Source organism: Paramormyrops kingsleyae, chromosome 12 (assembly GCF_048594095.1).
Source record: "Paramormyrops kingsleyae isolate MSU_618 chromosome 12, PKINGS_0.4, whole genome shotgun sequence".
Taxonomy (NCBI): Eukaryota; Metazoa; Chordata; class Actinopteri; order Osteoglossiformes; family Mormyridae; genus Paramormyrops; species Paramormyrops kingsleyae.
In genome coordinates, this window is record NC_132808.1 from 4,853,881 (window position 1) to 4,867,185 (window position 13,305).

Here is a 13,305-nt window from a genome sequence, read left to right on the forward strand (position 1 = left end):
CAATATATACACGTACCTGTAGCCCATCCTTTTATACACCCAATGTAAGAAATGCATCAGTAACTGACTTCAGTATCCATTTTCCATATAGGCCTACGTATATTTATTTACCGTTGTTTTCATCGCCTTTAACCAACAAACATTATCAAATGTAATCAAGGAAGCACTAATAATTTGGGGGGAAATGAAAGAAATACTTACAAGTAAGGCACCTACGTTAAAGACAATGGAATAAAAGACGGGAATGATTCCTCGGTGATAGGTAAAGGGTTAAAATTTTACAAGACAAATTAAGTGCCTTGACATACTATTAGTTAGCAGTCGTGCAGCCGACCAATCAGAAAACAACATTTTTATTTCTTATCCAATAGAAAATCGCAAGGGATTCCTGTCAGTCACAGGTGAGGGACGTTAGCAGAACTGGGTGAAAAGGGGCAGGAAACGGCTAAGGGTTTTGACTAGAGAGCAGTTTGGCAAAGGGGAGGGATCGCGCAGAAGTAAGCATTGCTCAGCACGTTGTCTGAAAGATTCGGGGACGCAATGAAACCCCGAACCCCGGCAGTGAAAAAGTAGGATCCAGGGTTTGATGAGGAATAAAATGCTCTTGAACTAATCTGTGAAATATCGCTGGTTTAAAAAAGAAAAGACTTGTAATAAAATGGCCGTTCGCAGCAACACTTTAACGCCTTTCTCCATCCAAGCTATATTGAACAAAAAAGAGGAGAGTCGGCACTTGAAAGATCTGGACGTATACTTTCCCAAGGCGACGTGGAAAATATTTGGGGACATGGACAGCACGTCCGAGGACTTTCCATCTCCATGTAAGAACGAAGACGGAACTTGCATGGCAAGCGACAGGAAAGGTTACGACTCAGACTCAGGTCTGAGCGATGAGAATGACAGCAAGAAAATGACGGTGTGTAAATCTGAAAAGGACCTGGATCTGTCGGCTTCGGACGCTCTGGATGGCAGCGTGCAGGACGACATGGATGAGTCCGCCGCCGGAGACATGGCGAAAGGTCTTAGCGACTGTGAACTTTCTGCGAGCGTCTCCGGTGAGTTGGCTGTGCATGATGAAATCGTATATTACAGTGCAAGAGTACCAAATTAAAATAAAGAAATCGACACAAATAATATACACATATATTTATGTTATTGTGTTAAAATACCTACCAGTATTGTTTATACATTTTGGATGCATTCTGGTTTGTAGATGGAGCATTATTAGGTACAATGCCTGACGTGTTATCAGATAAAACAATCAATTCTCAAAATAACCCCTTATCATAAGTGATTAAATGTAACAGTGTATAAATAACTGCTGTGTTTGATGATTAGTTTCCTAGCCATTTTCCAATTTGATATGCAAGACAGTTAAAGTTTTATAAAGAGACAAACATTTTTGCAGAGGCCTTGCAGAGAAAGTCGGTGTTATTCTGTCGTTTTTGAAGTTTTTAATTTTAATTTAATTTGTTGAAATAAAACATAATTCATACAGTAATGTATTTGCATATATATTTTTTAGATTCCAACAATCTAGACGATTCCACTTGCGATAAAAGCGTTGATCAGCCGAAACAGAGGAAAAAACGCTCCAGGGCCGCTTTCTCTCATGCGCAAGTATTCGAGCTGGAAAGACGCTTCAATCACCAGCGGTACTTATCCGGACCAGAGAGAGCAGACCTGGCGGCCTCCTTGAAGCTGACAGAGACGCAGGTTAAAATCTGGTTCCAGAACCGCAGATACAAAACCAAGCGTCGTCAGATGGCCGCAGATTTACTTGCTTCGGCCCCGGCCGCGAAGAAAGTAGCGGTGAAAGTTTTAGTGCGGGACGACCAAAGACAATATAACCCCGGAGAGCTGCTGCGGCCCCCGCTCCTGTCTCTGCAGCCGTCGTATTACTACCCCTACGCATACTGCCTTCCCGCATGGACGCTCTCTGCCTGCGCTGGAAATCAATGAGCTAATGGGACATCATGAGAATATTTATTTTTCACACAATAAAATAATTACAAGAGACTATAGTTTGTTTTAAATAAAAAAACGAACATGACTGCTCAATGGATCGATGTAAACTGCCTCATGGTATCCCTGTTTTACAAAGTCTCGGTGTTGGACTATTGTTGAAAATAGCCTGTTGTTTCTGAATGTATGGACTGCTATACACGTATTTCAAATTGTTTTCGTTACCCAATGAGTTTTGTGTTCCAACATACAAGCCATCTGTTACTAGAGCTCCCGGTGATGACCCAGGTAACAAATTCTACTGTTATTGGGATTGAGCTGTCGGAATGTTTATACACGCACGTTATCTTCAGGACAGTAAGAGCTAACACCAAATAACACGTGGGCGAAACATTGCCTGAATGTTCCCCAAACATTGTATTTCTAACTAATTCAAAGAAAACAAGGATTAAAAAATAGCGTTATCAAAAGTATGACGAAGAAAGAGGAGCATTGCTGATTTACAAAAATAAATGCAACTTTTTACGTGAAACATTTCAAGATCATTGGGCGTTAATTTTTCAGGAAACATGCAAGAACCTTGACTGAGCTGAGGAGGGAGATTCTGGTGGGGTTCGGTGTTACCTGTTAACAAGCGTTATTGCTTTCTCTTCTTCCTGATGTTGTATGGTACCGAAAATCTATATTTGGCACTTTCCCACGCCTAGAGGTAGTTTATATTTTGTCTAATTTCAAAGCTGATATGTTTATCGTTTTGAAAGTGTGTAAAGTTGGATCATCCTGTAGTGATCAGCAGAATTATTTGCGATTTAACTCTTAAAATTTACTTTTCTATAGTTGTGAATTATTCTGTTAACTGAAATAACACATTAAAACTAAATATATTACAACATCGAAATACTCGTATTTTCAGCGTTTTGTTTATTTAATTGATGGTATGTAAAGTATATGAACATTTTGTTTTTGTAACAAGGAAGCATTTCAATCATTTCCATTTGGGATTAAGGATATACCGATTGGGAGACAGTGATAATATATCGGCCTAACATTAAGAAAACCTAAGTATAAAGTGAATTTGCATTAATTACTGAGAATCACTTCACCTATTAAACAAAAGCAATGAAAAAGTAGTCTTCTATTTCATGTTTAGTTTCTCAGTCATACTTATTCTATTTTAGCTTGCAAAGCGATTAATAATACATATTTCGAAAAATCAGCCAATGTTGAGAGAGAAACAGTAACATCAAGTTCTCAAACACCTGTGTTTGAAAATTCACTGATTTATTGAAAGATCATTGCAACTACATTGATGATGTACTGCGTCAGTTATTTTACACAGTTAAACTCCATTTGCACCGCAGGTCTGCAGAGCAGAAAAATCGTATACATGTGACATGCGTTTAACATGTGTGTAACATACGTTGCCATGACATTTTAAAGACACATCTCCAAAAGCCTTGTCTGAATGCCACTTAGCGCCCATGCTAGCCTACAGTGAATGTTATTATGGATAAAGGCGGACATTTTTTAAGAATAGGTCCTGTATGTGCATTAAGCCTTATATGTTTTATTGATCTTTTGTGTTTATTAAATTTCAGTCCATAATTATAAATAATATTATTTGGATAAAATGAACTTGACCGTATCATAGATCCTGCTACGCTATATAAGAAAAACATCCATAACATAACATTAAGAATAATTTTAATAGGAATCCCTCATATGTCTTGTGTATCACAAAGACCGAAAGTGCACTCACTATTTTTCACTGAATTTATTAAAAAAATTATAGAATTCTGTGAAATATCAATAGTTTTAGTAATAAAAAGTCTCTAACTGATATGTCGTAGAAATAGTAACACAGCCTAATTCCCAGTACTTGATAAAAGATCCACTGATACTTATATGTATTTTTAAATGTTTTTTTAATTTAAAAAGGAAAGTTTATTTTAATGATACTTAAAATGCGCCAGTAGCGTGCCACGTTGTAACTATCACATTGAGTGTTAAATATAAGATACGTTTTAGTGCATGTTATTTACATGCTATATTTTACCTTTAATCAAATTATTTTCATTTCTAGCTTTTCATACATTTTGCACTGACAGTGGCAGCCAAAGTGGATTTCAAGACGTGGTTCAATATATCTGAGAAACTTCAAGATAAAGCCTTCAAGGGTAAATTACGGCCGTTTGACTTTGGGCATTCTAATTTGTTTAGTTCTGTGTTAAGTTATAAATGTATATATAACGCGATACTGTTTATATTTTGGATAATTCCTGCATTCAGCAGATTATATTTCAACAGATTTTGTAACTAGTGGTGACATACTAACATCTTGATATAGCTGATTTTACGATCAAAGTGGTGCGCAGCCTAGCTATGGCGCACGTGACGAAATAATTTGAAATAGTTAATGGGATCGTAAATATCAACAACAAACAGCCAGTATTAAGACTACAGAGCGATTTCAAACATGACTTTTTACATTGTAATTTTATGAATGGGACAATGAGATCACAGAGTTTTGCTGATCCACTGGCAGGAGAATACCTGCCTGTACCTGATCAGGCAGTAAAGCTTAGCAGTTAGTTTTCACATACATTCTTATAGGCTACTAAACAAAGCATTTTAACATCACACCTCTTAAAAGCTTTGATACAACCTTGATACAACAAGCGTTGACCGTCAGTACTGCATAATATACATGCAATAATTTCGTTTACATATAATAAATGTAATATGTTTTATACTTTACAGAACAAGCCCGATTACGCAAATATTTAAGATACTGGCTGTTTTCACATTTTAAAAATACATTTTCCATGCTTAGTTCCACTGTGTCCTTTTTTTTGGTTTTGTATAACAGTCCCGTTTTTTTATGCAAAAGTGTTGTTTCTTATAGGCATAACTCTTATTATTTTGAGTGATACATTAACACATGTAATTCATCTGTAATTAAAATTTAAAAATCAAAGAAAAAATTATATGTTCCGTTCAAATAATTATTAGCGACTTTTTAAAGACGCAATGAATAACAGAAAATATGGCCGCGTAACATTAAAATCACACCTAAATGTAGACCATGCCTGCGATTCCAGTCGTGTTGTTTGGGCGCTGTTAAATGCTTTCTGACTACCTCCTATTCTTCCAAGATAGATATTCATTCTGTAAGCCGGCTATCTAGTTCTCCAACGATGTTTCCATTGTTCATCAAAGTCAATTGCAGGACAAGAATCCTTTCACGGAAGAATTTGTCGAGTTTCAGTAAAGACCGACTCCAGTGCCCTGCCACTGCAATGCCTCCATAAAGACACATCTGGTTTAACTCGCTTGATGAAATTATATATTAAAATGTGCTTTTTATAACACCAGTACTTAGGCCTACATGAGTGCATACATACATAAATAGCCTATCACACAACGTGTGATAAAATATTCACGCACCAGTGACACATAGTTATTTTCAATAACAAATGTCAGTGATTAGGATGCACGGAGCATATAGAAATATTTTGCAGGTGTAAAATGAAATCTTACACGTTTAGTCTTCAGTTTGTTTATTACGCATTTTCATAGTACTGCGACCGCTGGAAATAACACATCTTAATTTCTGTGGGGGTACGTCCGTCCTTCGCTCAGACGGAACAGTCTGTACTTGATTATTACATTTTAATCGACTTCATGCTCTTCGTTGCATACAAAGAAAAAATATGAGTGAACCAGGCTATAATTTGGGCAGGAGGGAGGCTTCCGGGTTCAGCCTTGTAGCCGTGGGACTGTCGATTTCAGTCCCAGGATGTGGCTGATGATCTGCGCCTGTGAAGGTGCTTAGTGACTCGCAACTATTATGCATACAGGCGTGTGTCTTGGTAAAAAAATTTTTATCAATCTAAGTCGCGTTGAATGAAGTGCTGACTAAGCAAAATAATAATAGGCCTTTTATTTGAAGTTCAACCATGTTCGAATCTAGTTAAGGAATTGACAAAGGTATACTCCTTGTCATATTATTCAATTCATTTATTTGGTTTGTTTATTGGACAGGGACAGTGCTCATTGATCAATAGAAAAAAAGTCTGTAAATGGGCCAGAATAGGCCTATATGCAGGCCAATTTTCATCTTCTGTCTCTGGGCAGTTCTTAAAACGGCAGCCTAAAAATGGAATTAATTAGAATTAAGATCAGTGGTCATTGTCAACACACCACAACAAAGAAATGTGACCCATATGTGACTTTCGTGACATAGCAGGGGGCAGCTAATTCAGCTGCCCGGGGAGCAGTGCTTGAGGACGGTATCTTGCTCAGGGTACCTCAGTGGTGACTTGCTGGTGGGGGATTCGAACCTGCAATCTTTCAATTACAAGTGCGCCACCCTAACCATCAAGCCACCACTGCCCACGCATCACAAATGTTTAGTGTACTGCTTAAATTCTTACAATGACAAAACAATATGATGGACTTCAACTATTTTGTGCAATCAATGTAAAACTACAGCCATATGTTTTCTCTATTGTTTAGAATGATTTTCTAGCTGTTATTCTCTCTCATGGCGCGTTCAAATGACAGGAAGGAAGGAGAAGCACCTAGCAGGTGGATCCGCCTGCATGGGCAGGCTAAAGCCGCTCACTGACTGCGTGTCGGCATACGTCTGTTTTACCGGGGTTTCTTTCAAACCCCCATTTAAGCCTGATAGCAAAACTTTTACTGATTACACCAGAAATTATATGTCGATCAATTAAACATGGACGTTATTGAAAAAATGTGTCCAATATTGTGCAATTATACGCGTAGAATATAAATCATAACATTTTAACATTAATTTATCAAACGAAATTCTGGACCAATATTACGTGTGTTAAATAGCACTACATGCTGTTCTGAATTTAATTTCAATGATAATAGATTCCTCAGAAACTACATAGAAAGCATTGTGCTTCTGAGTGGTATTTGTGTGCCATGTGTAAGGTAACGTCACAGAGCACAGGTGCTCCTCAACCTTGAAACGCGCCAACATCATTAGTGGTTATATAGCCATATTCAGCCAGGTAAAAACGGCGGGCCCTGTCGTTAGCATGTGCTTGGTCAGACATATTACCACAGTATTTGCAGATTACAAGCCCCTTTCACGTAAACGAGAGACACCAATAGTATATGTCCAAGAGAACACACATACTGACCTTTTGGGCGAGTAAATGAATGGACGATTAAATGGCAATCCCTTAAATATTTATGCTTACTCTGACAGAACCTAACGGAGAGGTAAAGCTGGAGCACACTACTCCCAGGACAATAGCTACTGTTGCACGGCACGTGCCCTTTCACCTCAACACTGCAGCTAACTTTGGTGGCGCATGTAAATTGAATAAAATTTAATGACTATGGAATTCAGTCATTTGCCAGTACACATAATTTCAATTATAATTTAGGAATTGTGTTCATGCACTGTTTATTTAAATAGGAACACGTTTAAACGATTTGAAATACATGACTAATGGTTGGTGCTGAATCGGTTCCTTCTTAAATTGTCCCTTGTATATAGTCGTACAATAGAAATGTGATAATTTTCCTATAAAAAGCTATCCAAATTCACGTAGGCTATGTTGTGCTTAACCACAAAAATATTGCATATAAATTATTTTGACTATTGACAATGTTATTAATTTAAAAAATACAAATTGAACTAGCTCATCAAAAGGAAATTGTGAATGTTAAGTGGATTTGTTCAGGGGTGTGTTTACTGTCCTACTCCAGTCTGTGAATGAATTATTTTAAATCAATAAATATTAAACTGGACATTTATTAATGAGGTCGTCATCTAATGAAATTGAATTATATTTATAAACGTATTTGTATATTCGGGACATATTTAGTTTTAACAAGTAAAAAATCAGTATTATCCATAATTATCCAGTGTATTCTAGCCAATATTTATCCGATATCCTGAAATAAAAATTCCAATGGGAAACTAATCCAGTCTATTCCATGTCTATATGCGGATATACAACCAATAATAATATTATACTACCTGTACAGGTATTTAGGTGAATACCAAAAAGAGAAAATGTTACCTTTTACATTACAAAAGAAGGCGGGTAAAAGTTAAAACACACGCGGACAAATGCAGACTTTGTCCTCAGATCACTCAAACGCACCTGTGTGCTTCAGCGTCTTTAATATTTTTAAAATAAATGCTGAAAGGCATGGAAGTACATATTTATACAAGTATATTTACACATATTTTCCATTCGCTTTATTTATTGAACGTTTCGGTGTCATTTCGCATTCTAAAATCGAAATTATATTTGTAATTTTAATTTTCCAATTTTTTGCCATTTTGCTGATCGTCCTAAATAAGAAAGATAATTTAGGAGGGACCGTCTGCTGAAATACAATTTAAAAGTTCAGTGTTAAAAGCTGTAATTTATTCGCTGTGACTATTCTGTTTCACCATAGCCTAGTAAAGATGAATGTTCCATTTTATTTTCATAAGATTTACAACTTTAACATGGTATCGCAATTTACCGGTTTATAAGAACATCTTTACTATCATGTGAATGCCTGTATATTTTTGGTAAGATTTTGCACGTCAAAGACAATTTCTTTATACACGTTAATAGAGTGCGCTTGACACACATAATGGCACTTAATCAGTGAAATTATTTTCCCTAGCTTGGAGACATGTTCCAGTTGTTGTTCTAGATCACATTTCAGATTTAATGACAGAAAATTACCATTTCAAATGTTACATTTTTGACACTTAAACCCGTGGACCATATGTTTCCGCCAGTGCGGGATAAATCTATTCTAGAATATAAGATAATGAAATTATATTTAAAGATGTCAGGTTACGATGGCATAATTTCAAAGGACACATTGCTTAGTGTCGCCGGTGGGATTTTCACAAGACTATTTTTTTCTAATACTGTTGTTTTTAAGACAGCGGCAAAAATGAGCATTAATTCAGCCTTTCCTATTGCTTTTCTGTGGGCTACGGCATTGGATGACCACTGAATACTGAGTTCTAAGAAACCATCAAACGTAATTTAAATTTTCTGGAGCCCGGGACCCGGAAAGGTGAGTCAGTCAGTAGGCTACTACAGACTATGCGTCAAAACCGTATAATAAAAATGGTACAAAAAAAATACCGCCATATTTTTTTACCTCGTGTCGATTTAGATTTTTCATTTTGGAGGGTCTTTGGGTTCACATTTCCTTAAATTATAGTAAAATAAAGCAAGTAAACCAGTCAAAATTGGAATTAAATGAATAACCAAATTTCCGTTAGTAAAGTGTAACTAAAGGCCGTTCATAAATTAAAAAAATGAACATCAGTAAAGACGGTTGTGCACGGTTGTAATATAACGGAAATCCGTGTTACATGACACTAAACGAATGAAGTGGTGATATGATACATGTCATTACTTTTTTTCGTTGAACTGAGTACCGGACAGTCTAAATGGACAAGCAAAAATCGGTTGGTAACCGTTAAGACTGAACCGGAGAGCAGTTAGCGGTTAAGACCTTAGGGCCTCTATAGAAAAGTATCTCCCACTTACAAAGTGCCGGCTGTAGCCGAAGTGGCGCCCTAGGCGAGCGTCAGTGCCGGCGTCCCCGGGTGGCAAGTCGGCGCCCGCTCAGATGTCGGTGCCCTAGGCAGTTGCCTATGCCGCCCATAGCACCTGCAGGTGCCAAGATGTTGTCCTGTACCAAGACAGGACGGTATACACGTGTTTTGAACACTTTCATTGATGTCATCTGTGGTTGTGCATGCTTCTTATTAGTTTGGGTTAAATAATCTCGGTGATGAAAGATTATCCATTGGCAACACAATATCCACCATATTCATTCAGTTTCTTGGTTTGACCTGTTATATGACATTTATATTTAAACAATATGCTCTCCTTGTTCAGCATTACATTAACAAGAATGTATCTTTCACGATTGTTTTTGTTATTTTTAAACATTATATTTCGAGAAAAGAATTACTGAAGTACCCAATTTCATGTTATATTCAAGATAGTAATGTTGGAGTAAGCACTTCTAATTCATTCGGTCTATATTAATTATAGTCAAGATTTTTTTTGTCACATGTACATAGGGTATTAAGTCAATTATGTATGTTTTTATGAGAGAAGTATTTGAATGTCTCCTTATCGACATTCGAAACGATAAGCGCTTATAGTATAGATAACGTCACGTTTGACAGCAGTCCAATGTGTAGCAGCACAATACAGATCATTTTAAATTTCAGCCGTCGATCTAAACAAATCAGTGGATTGACGTTTGTATTTCCAGTGTCTTAAATAAAAAAAATCGCGATGATGTTGGTCAAGGAAAGGACTAAAAAAAGCTGGGTTTTGGGACAAATTGTTAAAAGCCTATAAAGTCTCATGCATATTACACACACACACACACACACACACACTAAAAAAGAAGCTGTGATTTTGTTGGGGAAATTTCCATCGAATCGAGGACTACACGTCAAATAGAGCAGAATAGTTACCTTCCATTATATCAAAACGAAATGCACCAAATTAGCTGTTTATTACATTTACACATTTTGGATTTCATTAGACAGAAGTACAAAGAAATAAAAATGTAAATACAAGATTATAAACTATGCAAAGGCGCCCCATTCGTCAATGCAGCGTTAGCTTCCCAGACCGATGCGGGTATCACGGACGTAGCTTTATATTGTCAGACGGATTTTAAAATGTCAAGGGGTTTGTCCGTTCACGCACCTCACTTAATCTGGTTTTTCACTGCACACAACACTGGGTGTTTAGTTTGTCGCATACATCTAGCCTGCTTATCTGTTAGAATACTGCGTGTGATGTCCTCGTTATCTCTAGGCCTGTGTTGCGCTGTCGCCTATATCGACTGCACTGGTTATCTGTGCGATATCCTGCAAAACAGTTAACATGCTATGAAAACAATGCTGCCCTTGCTGCAGGTGGGCTCATCGTCTCCAGTGGACGGCGAAAAACTAAACTGCGGCGCCTCGATTTTCACTGCATCATCTTGCTGTTTTGTGCCCGAGGTAAGACACGATCTCTGAATGGTTCAGATGTTTTTGCACAAAAAGGGACTCTTGTGCTTGGGTGGGGGTGGATGGGGCTGGGATGCCATTCCTGTTGCTTGCGGTGGAGGAGACGTTGTGGTGGTAAAGGTCTGAGTTCTTCATGCAGGAGTCAACGTGGCTCCTGAGCAATGAATGTTGTGTAGGACCACGCGCAGAGGTGGGTTGGGGGACAGAAAAAGGCCACAGATAACGCCACCTTTGCAGATACACGTGACTTCTGCGTGTTTGTCTAACATATATATATATATATATATATATATATATATATATATATATATATACACCATATCTACGGATCCATTTTATCCAAATAATTCCTGCTGCTTCAGACAAAGAACAAAGCCCTTTGATATAAACACTCAGTGACAACTTTAAGGTGATATTCTGTTTCGTTTGTCCAACCAGTTTTGTTTCGTTTAACTTGGTTGAACTTAAATTTGTTTTTCAAAACGAATGCTTCGCTTTAGGCTGAATTTATCCTGCATTTTTTTCAGCTTTTACTTTATGAATTACGGTAATGTTTGCTATCTGGCACTTCGCAGGCTAAAAAAAGAACGTGCGAGAATACGAATCGTTTTTATGTGTGTGTGTTTGTGTATAAATTAATCATTCACTTGCAAAAAGACTGATATAATTAACAAAACCCATATAAAATTATAACAAATAAAAATTAACCATTTGCCTCAAACGTAAATACAAAATTTGATACTTTTACAATTATTTGCACAACAGTCACACCAAAGCGCTTTACATGGGTGTGTATGATACATCGCAGCATCACTAAGACAGAATAATTCAAAAACAGAGAAAGGAGAAAGACAGAAATTATTTCCTGAAACTGTTTCACGAAAAGGCTATTCTAATAGAGGCAAATCCTAGAATTTCAATCGAAATAAATATCCCTGTAAACCCAAAATGTAACGTTAGGATAAAATTATACTTTTATCCAACTCTAGGCGATATTAAAGTAGCCTACGATAGATGATATTGTAAAGAGACAAAATCTGTGTAGTTGTTGATAATAAAAGCACATCATCTTCTCCTTTTGTATATCTGAAGGACTTTAAACATTTTATTTCACAGCTAAATTACAATCATCCTCAGCTGCAGTTCACATCGGCCGCATAGGAGCCAATCGCGGACCGTTCATCTTTAAAACATCGTGCTCTGAAACAACACAGAACACACTGTACAGCTATAAGTGATCTTATCTTGCAGCGTTCCCCCTCTTAATGTACCTAATTTTAAAAAAAAATCATAAACACACTGTTCGCAAAGTGCTTTCCTTGAGCCGTCAGGTTTTGTCTAGCTTTGGTTTCCCATTAATGCCCATTTATGCTCCCCAACCCCCTCAAATTAAAAACAAAACAGTCCAGCTATGTCCTCTGTTTGTCGTAACTGTCATTTCTGCTTTTATTTATTACTATTTTTTTTCTACATTTTTTGTGACTTAATAGCTTGTGCCTTGGCCTTCGTATAACTTTTAATAATCTGTGAAGCAAAAACATTTAGGCTAAGCCGTTTCCTTTTTCGGAATAACCTAAAGGTCTACATCACATGTCTAAATAGGCCTACCAAATAAATTATTCAGACAGTATAGAAAAAATACTTCCAAAATAAATAAATAAACGTATTCAAAGTTTTATTTGGCGTATGATGCTAACAGAACACACCTGTAGCACAAATACTGTTGTCTACATAGGGCGAAAAAAAAACAATTAGTAATTAATGTGTTTTTGTCTTCCGAGTTGTGTCGTTGCTGCTTGTCTCAAATATGTGTGAACATTTGATTTTTTAATTTTGGGTTTACTTTGATTCAAATCTGTATATGACTGAAAACCTACAGTCAGCGGAATATTTTGCAATATCAAACTTTCCTCGTCCTGTTTCCCGCAAGAGCGGTTCATTGCGGTTCAGCGCTCGTTCATAAATATACTCTCCCATTTGACCTGGACACCTCTATTTGGGTGGCCATGTTAGACATTTAATATATTTTCTGGAATCCTTACTGTCTCAGACGAGCCCTCTGATTCATCATGATTAACATAGCACATGGTAAGGTCATCATGTAATCCCTCCTATACGGTTAACGGAAGATCCAAAATAACAAACTACCAGAAATAAGAGCCACGAACACTGCCGTGGATTGTTATAAATCAAGATATGTATACACCCGGCAATCAAATTACACTTAACATATGCTTCTTTTTTGCTTTTAGTAGTTGTACATAATTCACAAATAAATGTAATCTGTCTAT

At 37.0% G+C, this 13,305-nt stretch overlaps 1 protein-coding gene across 1 annotated transcript; it reads left to right on the plus strand.

Annotated features, from left to right (window-relative positions):
• Positions 1–412: 412 nt before the first annotated feature.
• nkx3-2 (NK3 homeobox 2) lies at positions 413–3,040 on the plus strand. The gene is made up of 2 exons (XM_023822755.2): positions 413–1,055; positions 1,526–3,040. Exons 1-2 carry the CDS (start codon positions 659–661, stop codon positions 1,960–1,962), a joined length of 834 nt encoding a protein of 277 aa, XP_023678523.1. The 5' UTR covers positions 413–658; the 3' UTR covers positions 1,963–3,040.
• Positions 3,041–13,305: the final 10,265 nt, after the last annotated feature.

What these genes read in the sequence shown, in the direction of transcription:
- nkx3-2 (XM_023822755.2), top strand. Translation starts at nt 659, where the DNA reads ATGGCCGTTCGCAGCAACACTTTAACGCCTTTCTCCATCCAAGCTATA. An exon ending in ACTTTCTGCGAGCGTCTCCG is followed by an intron (nt 1,056 to 1,525) that starts GTGAGTTGGCTG and finishes TATATTTTTTAG; the next exon opens with ATTCCAACAATCTAGACGAT.